We start from the raw sequence: 16,989 nt of genomic DNA, 5'->3' as shown, positions 1-16,989 counted from the left end.
CACTTGTGCATGAAAGAGAAATTGTTATTAGGGCTAATGAGAGGCATGTTATGAAATAGGTTGAGAGATGCATTTTGAGGAATCAAAGTATAATGTTGGTGTGTGTGTGACTGTATGTTTGTGTGTGTTGTAATCTTCATGAGTATTTATATGGGGGTGTGTATCAAAATTCACCCTTAATGGATTCAAAAGGTCTCAATCATTTTCATCGGAAGGCTTTAGACGAGCCATATGTAACCCATTTACAGTTAAATATCACCAGTTTAAATGGTCACGTTTTACCATAAAAAAATGATCACATAAGATCGTCTGAAACCTTAAGATGGAATAGTATGTCTGAAATGAGAATTTTTGGGGAGGATTCCCTTCTACAATAGAATTTTTACCTTCAAATTACACCATTTTTGGTATTGAGTAGTATAAGTGAATGTGTGTGATTTTGTTCATTGGACCAATATAATTAATTTGTTGATCTGTCCGTCTTAAACAATAAATTATGATAATTACATAGGAGAACTCGAAATCTCTAATCAAGTAAACAAAGCTCAATAAGAATCTTTCAAAAAAAAAAAAAAAACAACTCAATAAGAAGAAATGTAGAGAGTAATTAAGCCACAAATACACAAAACAAATTGCAATTCTCAAAATAATAATATACACAAGATAACTTTTAACTTAAGAGGATAATCAAAAGCTTGTATTTTGGTTATTCTTGATGAGAACCATTCAACTAAACGGACTCCCAAACGGCTCCGCTCGTGAACTCTTCTCGCTTCTAATATTCTGCCCACATGATCCTCAATCAAAATAGACAAGTTCTTCATCCACAGTTAATTCACCAAATCAAACATTATATACATATTTAGAAGACCAAGCACACAATTACAATTGCGATTTTTCATCTTTTTTTTTTTTTTTTTTTTTATTTTTTTTTTATTTTTTTGCAACATTCTAATTTGGAAAAGAAAACCAGTACGGCAGTACGCTTGTGTTAAAAAGGGTAATGATCACACATTTCTCCGTCCATATTGTAAAAGTCTCACAAAATCACAAATACAATCATCTTGCAAACCATACTCCATGATCTTCCTCCTGCACCACGCCCCTTTCCGGGGGAAACAAATAAACAATGCTCGTCAACACGTCCCTTTCTCAATGTAAATTTAATTCCCTGGTGTTTCTTTTTTATCTATATGAAGTATTTTTCTTCTTCGATGTGTACCAATGCCTCAAAGCTAGAAATGGAGGGATGATAAAACAATCTCACATATATCTCCAAAGTCGAGCATCCTTGGCCACGGCAAGATTTCATGAAGCAATGCAAGCAGCAAAACACAATTTCTTCATACTTAAAGACTGCATTAAATGCCTAATGTACAAATACAACCCCAATGTAATAGAGTAACAACAAGGAAGCACACCAAACGCATTAACCGAACCAAAGTAAACCAGTGAATGAATCCACGCATTAACCGAACCAAAGTAAACCAGTGAATGAATCCACGCATTAACCGAACCAAAGCAAACCAGTAAACCACTCCAAATAAAGCAGGGTCCAACCAAGAGAAAAACCTACAACAACATTCATACAGAAGAGTCTGCAATCATTGACGGATCCATATAAATATACAGCAGAAAAGAAACATAAATCGTTCAATGCAATCAACAAAAAATTTTAAATTTGGGTCACAGATATCTCAGTACGTTAATTTTCAAGGGAGGGTAAGGCTACCTTTAACATACTTACGACACTAGCTAGCTTGAAGACAAAATGCTATTAAGCAAGGAAAGAAAAATCTTTGCAATCTAACTATACCACTCAACAGCAAGACTTTCCTTGGCGCAAATTGTATAAAAGAGAAAAGATGGGCGATATTATAATTAATGAAATAATCTTACCTGAAAACGCAATCCAAATAATAATTCAAGACGAGATGGTTATGATTCACGATAGATTTTGAACTGTCTTGTCATCTATCTCAATATTGGGGATATGTGAGATCTTGCTCCACTCAGAGCCATCATCCTTGTGACACCTTTCAGCAAGGATCGGACACTTTCTAATCCGCAGTCCCGTTAATCGATTCAGCTGTGAGAAAACCTCTTTCGAAGGTAGACATTTCAAATTCTTGCACCATCCCAACCATAATTCTTCCAGAGATGAAAGACGAGCCACCCATTCGGGAATTTGTTCCAAGTTATCATAGTTGCGTATAACCAAAATTTTGAGCCCGGTGAGGAGCTGAAGTTGTTCGGGTAGAGACTTGACGTTTGGGTGCCCGTGCAAATTTAGCTCAGTCAGAGATTGGCTTTGTTGAATGGAGCTGAGATCAGAGAAGTACGTTTTTTGTTCCTCCTCGTCTTTGAACTTTCCAGTCGCCAATGTCAACAGATGAGGAAGATGGCGAATCGCCTCTAGCATGGAACTCATCAAATTTATAGAATTTCCTCTTTTAGCCAGCTTTCGGAGCCCCTGCAACTTACTAAAATCAGGAGTCAGACCCTTAATAGATGGACAGTCGTTTAGATTCAGCTTCTTCAAAGAGAGGCATTCTTCCAAGCTGCTAGGGATATTTGAAAGCATTTCACATCTACAGATAGAGAGCTTGCTGAGGAAAGACAAGCCGTGGAAAACATCGTTTGGAAGGGAGACAAGTCCGCGGCAATCAAGCACACTTATTGTCTTGAGAGATGCAACATACTGCAGCTCGCTGGGTATAGACACAAGCTTCTCACACTTACTTATCCTCAAGGTCTCAAGCATCAAGTTCACTTTTGGTGATGCAAACAAAGAGCTATGTTTGGTGATATCTAAGGATTGGATGCCAAGATTTTCAAGCTCTAGTTTCCTGAGGGATTGGAAATCAATGGCAGGCAATGTTTTCAGCTTAGGACAATTTGTAACTCGAAGAACTTCGAGACGAGGTAATACCATTGGTGCTACTTCTGAAGGTGGCAAGACCCATGTCTTCAGCGCCTGACATTCGGAGATCTCGAGTTCTATCAGAGATGGAAATGATACCTGATTAACATTGCTATTGCTCTGGTAAATGGAAATAACATAAAAATCGTTTCCTATGCATTCCACACGAAGTCCATTCAAAGTCAGATATTTCAGACAAGGTAGTTGCCCTAATGTAGGGAGCGTCTTGCATCTACTGCAATTCAACAACTTGAATGATGTGAGATTTTTTAGCGGTGCAAGGATACTCCCCTCCTTAGGCACAACGGCCATCTTCATAATCCAAGACGGAAACATCTGGCCATAGAAGTTTTGTAATTCCAGCGATGTTATCTTTGGGTGAGGTTGAAGGCCATCCAAAACATCTTCATCACAAATCCCACTGCTAATTTCTTCTCTATCTTCGGCCCAAGCTAGGGTTATTTTTGAAACCTTAGTTTTTCCAGCAAGATCAGCTTCCTTGGCATTCTCTTTAGTCTTCACACGTTCTAGACCAGAGATATGAAGCTCCCCCGTAAGATCCTGGAGACTCCCCAGTTCATCAATAGACCATCCATCATCATCATCATCACCCAAAGCCAGACGAGGTAAGGTTTGAAGGTCTGTTAATTGTAGTAGTCCTCTTGATGCGAGCATTGAAGTTGTTGTCGGAATGTGAATTAACTTAACCAATCTATACAATACTTTTGGTAGGACCTCCATAGAGCCACAACCAAGAAGTCTGAGTGTTTGTAGTAGGTAAAGTTTACCTATTGAGTCAGGTAATGTTTTGATTGGATTATGTGACACACTGAGATATCTGAGATGTTTAAGCAATCCAATAGAAGGAGGCACCTCTTTTATGCCTTGGTCATCGACTAATAGTGTCCGCAAGTACTTTGCATGGGGTAACACATTGCGAGGAAAGCCATATGTAATTGTCCGCAGCTTCCTTAGAGTTTTTGTTATAGGGAATCGGGATAGAGCTTCAATAGATTCTGGATCAATTACTAAATGGCGACAATTGTCAATTTTATGATGATCTTTTGGTTTCCAGAGTAAAAAGTCTTCTCCAGAAACATCCACAGCAAGATCGTGCACTAAATCGTGCATGGTATAGCTCAGTTCATCACCACCACCAACATCATCATCACTACTGTCGTCATCATCATCATCATCGTCATCATCATCATCATCATCATCGTCATCATCGTCATCATCATCATCATCTGCCATCACTTCTAACAATGAATAATTCTGTAACACCTTTAGATATTCTTCGCCGGTTTCCTCCATGGTCAAGTTTCTTGTTTTAGACTCATGAAGGAAACCCTGAGCCAACCAGATATTCACCAACTCATCCTTCTCCAAGTAGTAATCCTTTAGGAAGACAGCACAGTAAGCAAAACATTGCTTCAGAGCTGAAGATGGTAAATGGTTGAATGTCAACCTTAGTGATGGGAGGATCTGATTTTGATCATTTTGAGGCAAATCCCAAACATCGCTTTTTTCTATTGCTTCCCATTCATGTGGATATTGCTTCAACTGGAGTATACCCCCAATTGCTTTTATGGCTAAAGGAACGCCTTCACATTTCGCAACAATCCTTTTACCAACTTCCTCCAGACTAGATACGTCCAGAGAACTCGCGCCAGCAAAAGCTTTCTGCTTTAAAAGATCCCAACTTTCCTGTTTCGATAAACCTTTCAACAAGTGCGTAGACACAGCTCGTGATCTTGTTGCAACTTCATTGATACGAGTGGTGACTAAAATGACACTTCCCGAAAGTCCTCCGATCCTCTGTAACGTGTTTTTCAGAGAATTCCACAGCTCTTGATCCGTGCACCAAACATCATCAAGGACAAGCAGATATTTTTTATTCTTCAAGCTCTCTTGAAGTTTCTTTATGATTGCATCTATGTTGGATAAGTCGCCTTTCTTTGATGTAACTAATTCAACCATCTCATTCAAGATTCTTGGGATGGCAAAATTCTCAGACACACATATCCAAAGCCTTTTCTCAAAATGAGCATGAACTTGATCATTTTCATATAGACGGCGCGCAAATGTTGTCTTGCCGAGACCTGTATACAGGATAAAGATAGAATAGTCATTCCTAAGTCCTAGCAACGTATCAAGATGTATTAAAGCCAGTCTCGAAAGTTATATGTGACATAACAATTGTTTTTAAATCAATTAGACTTCAGACCTGGAGTCGACACTTGTATGCGAACAACTAAATCATTAACATGAAATGTGTCTGATGTATAGATATACCAGTCTTATATGATAGTTTGTCTTTATAAAACAAACGAAGACTTTTAGTGGGATCAAACGTTTCTGAAAAACTAATTCGTCTTCTCTACTGTAATTACTTGATTTGTTCGCTTTTATATTTCAGGAATCAACTTTTTGACGCAAATGACATCCTACCAAATTTTGCAATCTAAAATTTCCCCTTTTCTCTTTTCTTCCTCCTCTTCACCTATTTTCTGGTGCCACCCCACCCCTGCACTGTCTCTTCTTACTCCTCATTTGACATCTTTTCCTGGACGCTGGCCACACTGCTTCCATGTTCATAAGCCTACCATTTCAGTGTAACCTAACCCGTATCACCCAGATCTAGGAAGATAGGAATCAAGGGAAAGTCAAGAAGGTGGTCTGTGCGATTAAGTTGGTGGCTCCGGGAGAGGGGTGGCCAAACCGGGTGGTGTGATGCAAATGAGAAGTGCAGGCTGAGGAGGGGAAATACCGAAGTGGAAGGCAATTACGGACAATGACTTGAGTGGGTACTACATATTTCATAAAAGAGTAAATTATCAATTACACCCACGCTTAATCCACTTTTTTAAACTAACTCCCACGTCAAATTTTTTTTAATAATTTACCCCCAAATTATTTGCTCAGGTTACATTTTGCACCCAATACCATTTTCAGGCCAATTTTCTGTCAAATTCAAATTTTTTGTTTAAATATGACGATTTTGCCCTTTTTCATTTATTAAGTAGGTTGTTTCCCCTCCTTCCCATCTCTTTCATTCTCTTCTATAGCTCGTCTGAAATCCCCCAACCGACGTCAACAAACCCATTTGTTCAATTTAGTGCTACCTCACTGTCTTGTCTTCTATTTGAGAGTGGCAGTATAGAGGTTCCTTTGGTTGTCATTAGAGATAGAGGTTGAGATAATAACAAATTTTCCGGTCCAAACACCGTTCTGTTGCAGCCTGAGAAATGAATGACATCATAGTGTGAAAGATCAGAGATGGTATAGGGTTGATTTCCATGCATGTGCATCTCCATCTCGCTCAATGACGCCTCCATTGACGCGTATAATTCCGGATCTTTAGACTCACTACTTGGAAGCTGCTTCAATTTCTCACAATAACACAATACATTTGACTGGGGATCTTATACCACGAAACAATCAATAAAGTTTGACATTTTTTAGAATCAAATTAATCTAATTCAAGGTTTTTAACTGGCTTAACAAGGGAATTTTGGGGGAGAAATAGGTGAAAAACCCCATAAAATGAGGGGGAAAGAAGAGAAGAATAATGCTAAAATGAGGTTTATGGTATAATCAACTTTGATTAGAGAAAGTTGTATAGAGAAAGAGAAAGCAAGAAGCATGAAGTCCTTTGGAAATGATGAATTGTTGGTATACAAAGTTGTATAGAGAAAAAGAGAAAGCAAGATGCGGGGGTAAAATCGTCAATTCTTTATTTTTTTTGCCTGAAAATGGTGTTGGGTGCAAAATATAACCCGAACAAATAACTTGGGGGTAAATTATTAAAAAAAAATTGACGTGGAGTTAGTTTAAAAAAGTGGATTAAGCGTGAGTGTAATTGATAATTCTTTACCCCATAATATTACAAAGCCAAAGAATAGCAAGCGTTCAATTCATCAAATATAAATCAGTATTACTATTTCACATACGGATTTTACTCAATCACATACTCCCAATTTTCATTAATGTTCCACACATTACCCCTCCCATAAACAACACAAAGCTCTCTCCTTCTCTTCCTCTCACAAGTCATAACTCAATCAAAATTATCTCAAATACTTCAATTATTATATAAATTGCATATTCACAAGTAATTAATCCATTTAAATAATCTGATCACATAAACTTTTATTTTTCATTGGATCAATTTTTTTTTTTTCCAAATAGGGTTTGTTTTTAATTGGTGTTTTCCTCCAATTAGAAGTTGTGTGGTAAGGTGGTTAGAAAGGTTGCATCGGGCGAAAGGGAAAACGGAGGATGGGGCCGCAAAAGGAGAATGGTCGGTCCGGCCAGAAGGGGAGGGCGGCGTTCGGGTGGGGTTATAGATAGTCCGATAGGGATGGGCAACATGTTTGGCAGGGGAAGTCCATTAGGAATGGTCTGGTAAGCTCGCCGGTCAGCGGCGTGAGAGGGGAGGCCAAACTATGGTCGTTGATCAGCCAACACTGGCGGTGCTGGGGTTGGCGGAGCAGGAGGAGGGGAGTGTGTGAGAGGGGAGGCCGGACTTGGGCAGTCGGAGAAGGGGGGCATATAATTATTTATTTATCCTATAAAATGTTAGTTTAAGAGAATTCTAAGCAATATGACAAGACTATTACATATTTACCTCTACTATACCAAATCATGTTCCCTCACGGACATATCAGAAAATCAGAAAATCGTTCTAGCTCTTATTAACTTATTCATTTTTTTTTGTCATAAAGTACCTAACACTAGGCCATTTTGCACGCATGTATCTAACATTATTTTTGTCCAAAGGTAGCTAAATTTACATATTGTTTGTTAACAAGTACCTCTTGCCAGGACATATGACAATATCTTCCTTTATCCTCTCTTCTCTCCATTGTCCATAGCCACCACCTTCTACTCCTTTCATCAACCAACTTCAAGCCCTCCTCCTATTACTATCATTGAACTGAATATGGCGCATAAATGGGATATATAGTGAATCGAGGTAGGGGAGAGAAAAGGGTCTAAATAGAAAATCTTAGAAGAGTGAAAATATGACATACTTGAGGATGGAGAGCAAGGAGTAGAGAGAAGGGTGGTAGGATTGGGAGGATAAAGTTGTTGGGGTGGAGGAAAAAAGAGTATGTTTAATGATTAGTTGGTTTTAGCTGAGGTATTAGAGAGGGGAAAGAGAGTAAATAAAGTGAAATCACGATCTCCGTCAAGTCAAACCCAATTATTGACTTTTTTTAACAGAAAAGGTCAATACATATATCAACAAAATGTAAATTTAGGTTTTGTGTGTGTGTGTGTGTGGGTGGGTGTTATAGCCTATAATATGACTACACATGAAGTAGCCTCCCAAAAGATGTAGCCGACTAGCCATTGAAAATACCCAAGGAGAAACAAAAACAACAAGGCTTATCAAAAATGACCTTAATCGAACTTTTACAATTAAAGTAAGTTATGTAAGTATTGGTTTAGAAAAAATGAATGTGCACTTGGCAATTTCACAGACTAATTTTTCATGAATTAATTATTTTCACAGAATATGCAAGACGATGCAGATAATAAAAGTCCAAATACGATTAGTTTACCTCCTAATCCAACAATGGCAACAATAGATATGTTACGTTCCTGATTAGTTGGATGGCATAACATTTGCAGCAATTTTTCCTCGTCATCCTTTCTTCCAACAAATTCAGTTGCATCAGCAGCTGCAAGTTGTCTGGCTTGACTCAAGCTGAGGCTACTATCATTATCGTCTGCCCATGTGCCTCCAATCCCATCCCTTGTGATGTCCACCTGTTTGAGACCAATGCTCTGGGCCTTCTTATCGAGTTCATCAAACATGGCTAGGGCATCACCGACCTTATGAGACATCCTGATGCGGAATATGATGGGGTTGTACCGAGTGAAAAAGGCCCCAAACTGTTTCATGAATCGCTTATTCTGCTCGAGTTCCCTACGGAGGATTTCATAGTCGTAATCATCCATGATATCATCTGCAAAATAGGCTGCATCCTTGACTTTCTGAAGCCACTCGTTGACCTGGCTTCTCTTGTCTGCATGCTTCGCACTCCCTACGTCCTTGAGAAAGGCTTGGAGGTCCGAGAATTTGGTCTTCAGCTTTTCAAGCTCATCCTTGAGACCCCATGCGAGCTTCATCTCGTCTACGGCTCGGGCCTGTATCAACTGCCCCATTGCCATAGCAGCATTGGTGGCTAAGCCCAGTAAAGCAGCTTCTGCCATTGTACTCAATAGGCAGTGGCAGATTCGAGCTCAGCAAATTAAATGGGATCAATTGATTCCACTCGAAAATCTGTGGACAGTTGTCAAACAAGATATATATTTCAAACTTTGGTAAACACAACTTTATGTTTTTTTTGACAATGCGGGATGAAGGGGTGGATAGATGTAAAGAGTTAAAGAAAAGATGTGCAATATATTATTGATAGTAATTTTTTCTCAATGCCGATCAAGCAAGTACTTGTACCCTAAGAAGACGGTTGGCCGCGGTCCAAGGCTCACCTTCTAGGAAGGGTTTCAAAGGACCTCGACAATGCATACAGAGATGCGTTCTGTGGGATAAAGAGAGGATTGTGTGATTCTTGTCTGCGGTTTGAGAAGTGAATATCTAACATGATTTATAGAACACTCTCACTGTGTATTGACAGAGAAATAAAACCTAAATAATTGGATGTCTACCTTAGTATATTCGGCAGTAATAATCTAATCCCATGGAATGCTGATGTTTCTATATTCTATCATTATATGTGGTTGTCATCTAGAAAGTAGCACACTGATTACATTAGACATATTAATTTTGTCTATCTATTCCCTTTCAATTTTCAACGCTCAGCTTTGTCATTTTTGTCTCATCCAGTTTTTTACCTTTTACCCCCTTTGTTCCGGTCATTTTGTTTACTGGTACTTTTGGCACAAAGACCCAGGAAAGAGAAGAGAAAGGGGGGGGGGGGGGGATTGTTATTGAATGACAGGTGGACAATAATGGACGTGGTAGATCAAATTATCCATTGGAAGCATCCCTAATATAGAAAGTTAAACAACTGAATGAGACGCTAAAAAATGGAATAGGCAAACAAATGACCGGGACCGAGGGAGTAACTAACAAAACACCAAGCAGTAATAAATCAGATTGATTATTGACAATCTAGAATAAAAAAACCCCAACAAAGTATAAGGAACCATAGATCAGATTGATTATTGAGTTACACATCAAGCAGTAATAAATCATAAGGTTGGAGTCTTTCTTATTCTTTGAACAGAAACTAATGCAATTTCGTGCCCCCTCACATACACTACCCCATCTCACACAACCCTACACCTATGCAGTCATGCACATGCTTTCTAGCACCAACCTAACTCCTCAAGGCACCATACACCCTACGAGGCACACGTCATTACTCGCACCACCCCTATGAGTTATGACGCCAATGGTCGCAAAGCCATTAACATGGTGGTGATGGTGGTGTGGTGGTTGTAGATCTGGGCTATGTTACTCGGACTCGTTTAGAAGTATCCGACACGGGTACGTGTCCAAGTGTCGGACTCGGCTATTTTTTTGAAAAATATGCATATTTTGGTCTAAAATGAGGTGTCCAAGTGTCACACCCATGTCCGAGTGTCGAGGGTCGGACACGGGTACGCGAGGAAATTAGAAGAGTCGGAGTAACATAGGATCTGGGTCGATGGTCGTGACTTGCGTTAATCCAACTCGACTGCAAGTGCTAGACGCAACACAATTTGAGAGTATCAAAAGGGTCGTGCCGTGTTGGAATGTCAGAGTTAAACACGATAAACACGGTTAAAAAGAGGTTGGACCGGGGTTATCTGGTTAATTTTAGAGAATTTAAAAGTGGAAAATACGCAATGATTGAATTGAGAAAAATACTATCGACCGAATAGTAGGATTGCTCCCTCTTTCCTATGTCATTATGCCTTCACACATGGAAGCCCCAGAGAGATGAGGATGACATGGGCAGCTGGGCACCAACAAAGTCAAAATTCTAACCTAACAAACAAAGTGAGCTGGACAATTGCTGTCGTGAAACACGTAAATAAGATGTGAATATGTGATCCATATATGCACTCCAGCTTGAATTAAAAATTGAGTTGAATACTTAAAATAATAGACCTACTAGTCTACTACATAGAAACAGTACTTCTCTGCACCCCTTAACAGCCCGTCATCGGTATATCAAACACATGGCAGCCTGAGAGAGATGAAGATGACATGGGCAGCTGGGCACCAACAAAGTCAAAATTCGAACTTAACAAACAAAGTGAGCTGGAGAATTGCTGTCGTGAAACACGTAAATAAGATGTGAATATGTGATCCATATATGCACTCCAGCTTGAATTAAAAATTGAGTTGAATACTTAAAATAATCGGTATATCAAGCACAATCCGGGTTATTTCCTACTCCCTCCGATTGTTTGGAATTCCCTCATTTTTCAGAATTTGTGACGGATTTTGAACAAATGGAGCAATTCCAAAGAATGGAAGTATGAAGTTAGCTCTATTTAGCACAACAACCTAGTCTAAGAAGGTATGCAATACAGTGGGACTTTATTTCTATACATGTAACTCTTATAGTACTCAGAGTAATTTTCTTAACTCGTTGATCCATATAGTTTGCTATTATCATTGAAAACTTATCCGATTATAGTAATTTGCTCGTTTTTCCCTGCTTAATTAACTCTACATAAGAGTTTAGTCACAGTTATTAATCACATAAATAAGCAAAACTACTACAGAGTACGAAATGATGCAAAGGCAAGTACATTTACAATTCTTACCTTCATAATGTACCAAAAAAATGTTCTCAATATAGTACCATTGTTGAAGTACAAATTCTGCAAAAAACAAAATTGAGCGTTATCAATTAGTAGGAACACTGCAATAAGAATATTGTGGGATTGATAAAATTTTGTAACTCATAAGGGAAATTTAGGACAGAACAGAGTAAATATGAAAAACAAATCATAAATCTGGAAAAGTCCACATTATATTTCTCATAGTTCGTCATTATCACATGGTGTTCATATTTCCGGGTTTGTTTACAAAACACCCTCAGATTTCACAATTTTAATGTCGGATTTTCTAACATGTGGTAAGCAGTACCATATATTAGAGAATATATTATCACCTTATCACCTTCCCATTATTGCTCCATGTTTACCTCCTTAATCTAGGGAACATGCTCCTTACTTTCCTCCTTGTCTTCCTCCTTGTTTAGAGGAAAGGTGTCACAAGGTTTGTACTATATATGTACTCATGTAATAGCTTATGGAATTCAAGGGATTACAATCATCTTCTCTGCCTCTTCCCTTTCTCCTTCTTTCATATTCTAACATGGTATCAGCTTAATCTCGATCCCTAAACACTCTTCCGCCTGTCACAACTTACCATATAATTACCGGCCGGAGATGGCGGTCTTCTTCCCATCTCCGGCTGGCCAATAGAAAATCGATATATTAGTAGTATTATTTTATTATCATGTTTGCATTTTAATTCGTGGAATAAACTTATCTCTACCCTCCTCTGTTTTTCACGTTGCTATGCCGCCGCCGCTGCCGCTGAGTTGCTGTGTACACGCCATGCCGCCATCAACTTTGCTGCTGTCCCTTTGTTGCTACGGCAACCTTGCTCTGCCATGTTGCTTCGGCAACCGCCACCGCTAAACCTCTGCCACGTCCGTCCTTGCCTTCTCCCTATCCGCCTCAGGTTCGCCCCAGCAACCAACCCCGCCTCATGGGCCGGGTGGTATGACTCCGCCGGTTTCGACCCGCACTGCCAACCTTGATTGCCCCGGGATCGAAGTGCCTCCCTGGACGTGTGCCTTGTTTTTGGTTTAGTCTTGATGTTTTATTTTATTTTGTACGGTTGACTTTGCTTCGGCCCTCACCGTACCGGTGTTTCACGAGTTTGTTTCGACCCTCGTGCACCATTTGTTTTCCTTTATGTTGTCGGTGTTTCACGAGTCTGTTTCGACCCTCGTGCACCTTGACTTTCGTTTAGTTTGTGTCTTACGAGTTGTTTCGACGCTCGTACACAATTAGTTATAGTAGTTTTGTTCGGTGTGGCTCTCTTGGCATGATCCCGACACGCAAGGTCTTCCATCCGGTTCAAGCGTCGACTGCACTCACTCGGCTCATCTACCACGGCATCACCAACCATTTTGTTTTTTCGTCCAGTCAAAGCGTCCGTCAACTACCGTTTTGACTGAGGGGGTGTATTAGAGAATATATTATCACCTTATCACCTTCCCATTATTGCTCCATGTTTACCTCCTTAATCTAGGGAACATGCTCCTTACTTTCCTCCTTGTCTTCCTCCTTGTTTAGAGGAAAGGTGTCACAAGGTTTGTACTATATATGTACTCATGTAATAGCTTATGGAATTCAAGGGATTACAATCATCTTCTCTGCCTCTTCCCTTTCTCCTTCTTTCATATTCTAACACCATAAACACTTAATAGACATTAGAAAATTAAAAACCCGTGCAAAGATAAAAACGTTCGGTTACCATGTAGACAAAACTTAGAATATGGATACCTAGATGGGCATTTTGCAAATAAGTGACACCTGGCATGATTTCTATAGGAATATTAGCCTGTTATTTGTTTGTATAAAACTATAAACAATATTAACAAGGAAAGCTACCACAAATATTTTTAAATCTGGCCAGCTATAAATGTTGACCTACAATAATGCACTTAAAATATCAACACAAACCTTATCCCCAGAAATATTATATACTTCTGGCACTATTTTAAAATGTTCATATAAAAATTCCTTGCCTATTCATCCCTCTCTTGACCCATCCAACCTCCATCAAATCTACTTCGGAAAATGAAGTTGTGGGACTGTGCCAGTATATCAGATGGTGACATTGTAACCATCTGATTACTTAAGAGCATGGAAGCAGAAGCTCAAATAATACTGCAAAACTGAAATGAAGAATATGAACAACCAAATCCGAATCGGACTTGTTACAACTATGGTATGAACAACCAAAACGACTAGGGTCTTTGCAAATTGCAATCACCACGCCCAGTTAGTACTTTTTCCTCGTGTTTACCTAAATAAAATAGAAATAGCATGTAACTACAGAGGGAGTATCATACTCTTTTTCTTTTTTTTTGGATGACGACGAACCTGTGCAGCCACTACTTTTTTACCAGGTGTGCCTTGGGTAAATCCTGGATATACATGATAGCCAACAAACCAGACATACATGGTCAACCATCCCTTTTACTAACAATCTCCAACTCTAGAAGGCATAGTCTCATGTGCTAATTAATTCCCAGAACTCGAACATTAGACACCTAGAAGTTTCACCTAAGTTTTAGCCACTAAACTCCACCCTCGCGAGTAGGGGCTTTGAAGTGTTCTGGAGACAGAACGACGTAGCCCTTAGTTTTAGCCAATTAGACTCCAATGAATTTCTATGCACATTTCAGAATTACTCTTGATTTTAATCCCCGACTTTAAACAAATGCAAAGAAAAACAAGGGTCTTTCGATAACATTCACTATAAATCCCTTGCACGGGATATTTATCCCTTAATTTATCATTACTCCTAATCTTTAGTGTAGAACTATTTCCTTTGCCTAGCATATTATCAATATATTAACCGTTGAGCTAAGTGAGTTTAATAATGCAACAATATTTTCCTAAAAAACCACTATTTGCCCATCTACATTAGTTGGGTAGCATTTCGATCAACTTTAAAGACCCATATATACTCACAATTAAAACAGGTCTTGACAAGTTTTTTTCTATTATAAGAACGTACTTGTAGCCTTTTAATTATTTTTAGCAACTAATTTAATGTTTACTATGATGTTCTCATAGTTTTTTATTTGGTACTCTAATTTTCAGTTTGGTTGTGACCCTTTTTATCCTTTTACCTTAAATTATACAACGATCTCACAGAAATATATTACAGTATAAAACTATTTTATAAGAAACTTACGTATTCCAGTACTACTCTTCCCAAACTTCTACCTCACATGCTAGTATATTACTGAGTATTAGTCGTCTTAGATAAACTTCTAAATTAATTTTCTAAAAAATTAAGAACTTAGTATTCATTCTGCACAAACTAATGATTAGTACTCTAAATATATTTTGCCTACCTAGTTTTTTGTGACAGACGAATCGTTTGGTATTACTCAAGAGTTTAAGAGCAAGCAAAGAACAAATCCCAAATAAGAGGAAATGCGAAGGACAATTAACACATTAATACACAAAACAAGAGCAATATTTATTAACACACACAAGCAATTTTGTTACATGGAGAATAATCAAAGCCTTTGAAGTTCGAATCCTACGGAGAACTATCCAACTATGAGGGTACCCATACTGAGCTGCATGACAATTCACAACGCCACTCCCATCTTTGTAACTCGTCCCTCTTCTTCAAATAACATATCTTCTCCCCAAATTCTCTCCTCAATCAATCAAAATAAACAAAACAAACACCATATCATATTATCAAGTTTACACAAATTTGCACGAAATACAAACCAATCCTAAATATTCCTTCTTTTTTTTTTTTTTTATGTATTTGAAATAGGGATAATTCAATAACCAAACATCACACTTTATACCTTTCACGTCACCGGAAAGGTCTCACCAATAAAATCATCTCGCAAACCACACGAAAGGAATTCCAAACACAAAAGAGCACATCGTGAACAATTTCATTCTGCCATTGCCATTCATCTTTTCAACAGTCTTTCCCCTCTCAAAACGGAAACAAATAGACCACGTACGCCAACACATCTTTTTTTATGTACACATTTTTTTCTGCCTATATTTTTTTTTGAGTGTAAACAATGCTTCAAATCTCCCAAAGCACAATTAACAATGTCACATCTTTCCAAAGTTTCATGACACTTTAGCCGCTGTAAGATAGCATGAAGCATTGCAAGGATGCCAAATACACACTCTCTCCTTGTTAAAAATTCTTCATCTACAAGCCCAACTTAGAAACAACACTCCAATGATACGGACCAGAAAGGAAGCACACCAAAAGCGTCAATCGAACAAAAGCAAACTTCTTTCCAACTTATCCTTCAACAACATGCAACTTACCAACAAGACACCAATATAAGAAACCACAAGGGAAGCACACTGCACACATCAATCGGCACAAAAGCAAACTTCACTCCTACTTAAATCCCTCATCAAGATGCCCAACTTATAACAAGACTCCAATATAAGCACCAGCAAGAAAACACACCAAACACATGAACTCCAAAAAAAGCAGCTCCAACCAAGAGAAAAACCTTTAACAAGGTTCACGTATAAGTCTGCATTCAGTGAAGGATTCAAACAAATTAAGAACAGGAAAAAAATCATATTCACTCATGCAATTCTAGACAATTCATTTGGGTCATCGGATAACATTATGTGTGCATCTTCAGTTTCAACACAGGGTTATAACTTACCTACCTAGCTATTATGACAAGATTAACTGGGAGAAAAAAAACACTCGAGCAAAATGTTTTGGTCATTGCATTTTCCGATTAAAACTTGTGATTAAAATATAACCTTGGCGTTAATTTTACAAGTTAAATGGCAACAATTTTACAATAACTACAGGAAACTTAATGAGAAACTTTTTCTCAAGTCTTGGGGAATTTTCCTTTAATAATCCCAAGTTTTTGTATGCCCAAAGTAATCCCAAGTTTTGATCACTTAATGTATATTGGAAGTTGGAACTCCGCATAAGTGGTGCTATAACTCTCTTACTAAAACCTTTACTATGATTAATTTTGTGTTTTTCTTTCCTTTAACCAGCTTCTTACTTCAAACCTCCTCAGTCCTATCTCTGCCATAACAACTATTGATCCTTGGTCACACTTTACCCATTCCACCACCACAACCACAACCCTCAATTATAAAGTAACTTATCCCAACACCTACACCCACCATCACCACAATTATAAACCCATAATAACTCTTAACCCATAAATACCCACCCCAATGATCAATCTCTAACCAACCCTCATTCATTCCAACACCCATCACCAAAGTCCAAAACAATTAGTCTCTTA

At 38.5% G+C, this 16,989-nt stretch overlaps 1 protein-coding gene across 16 annotated transcripts in view; it reads right to left on the bottom strand.

Moving 5' to 3' along the window:
* Positions 1-1,201: 1,201 nt before the first annotated feature.
* The window catches only part of LOC141604834 (putative disease resistance protein RGA3), a 31,592-nt gene continuing 15,804 nt past the window's right edge, over positions 1,202-16,989 (bottom strand). For 12 of the 16 annotated variants that reach the window (XM_074423363.1, XM_074423351.1, XM_074423352.1 and 9 more), the window contains one exon: positions 15,171-16,242. Coding sequence is in view for 2 of the 16 variants with exons in the window: in XM_074423354.1 (XP_074279455.1) it covers positions 1,946-5,025; positions 8,494-9,148 (3,735 nt within the window). In the remaining 14 variants the exon portion in view is untranslated. Of the gene's footprint in view, positions 1,573-1,899; positions 5,026-8,493; positions 9,219-11,719; positions 11,777-15,170; positions 16,243-16,989 lie in introns of those variants that run through there. The other 4 variants (XM_074423354.1, XM_074423355.1, XR_012526231.1 and 1 more) reach the window with 4 other exon arrangements.

The sequence above is a fragment of the Silene latifolia genome, chromosome 10 (genome assembly GCF_048544455.1).
Source record: "Silene latifolia isolate original U9 population chromosome 10, ASM4854445v1, whole genome shotgun sequence".
Taxonomy (NCBI): Eukaryota; Viridiplantae; Streptophyta; class Magnoliopsida; order Caryophyllales; family Caryophyllaceae; genus Silene; species Silene latifolia.
The sequence above is the reverse complement of the archived record's forward strand: the minus strand, read 5'-3'. Positions and strand labels throughout refer to the sequence as shown.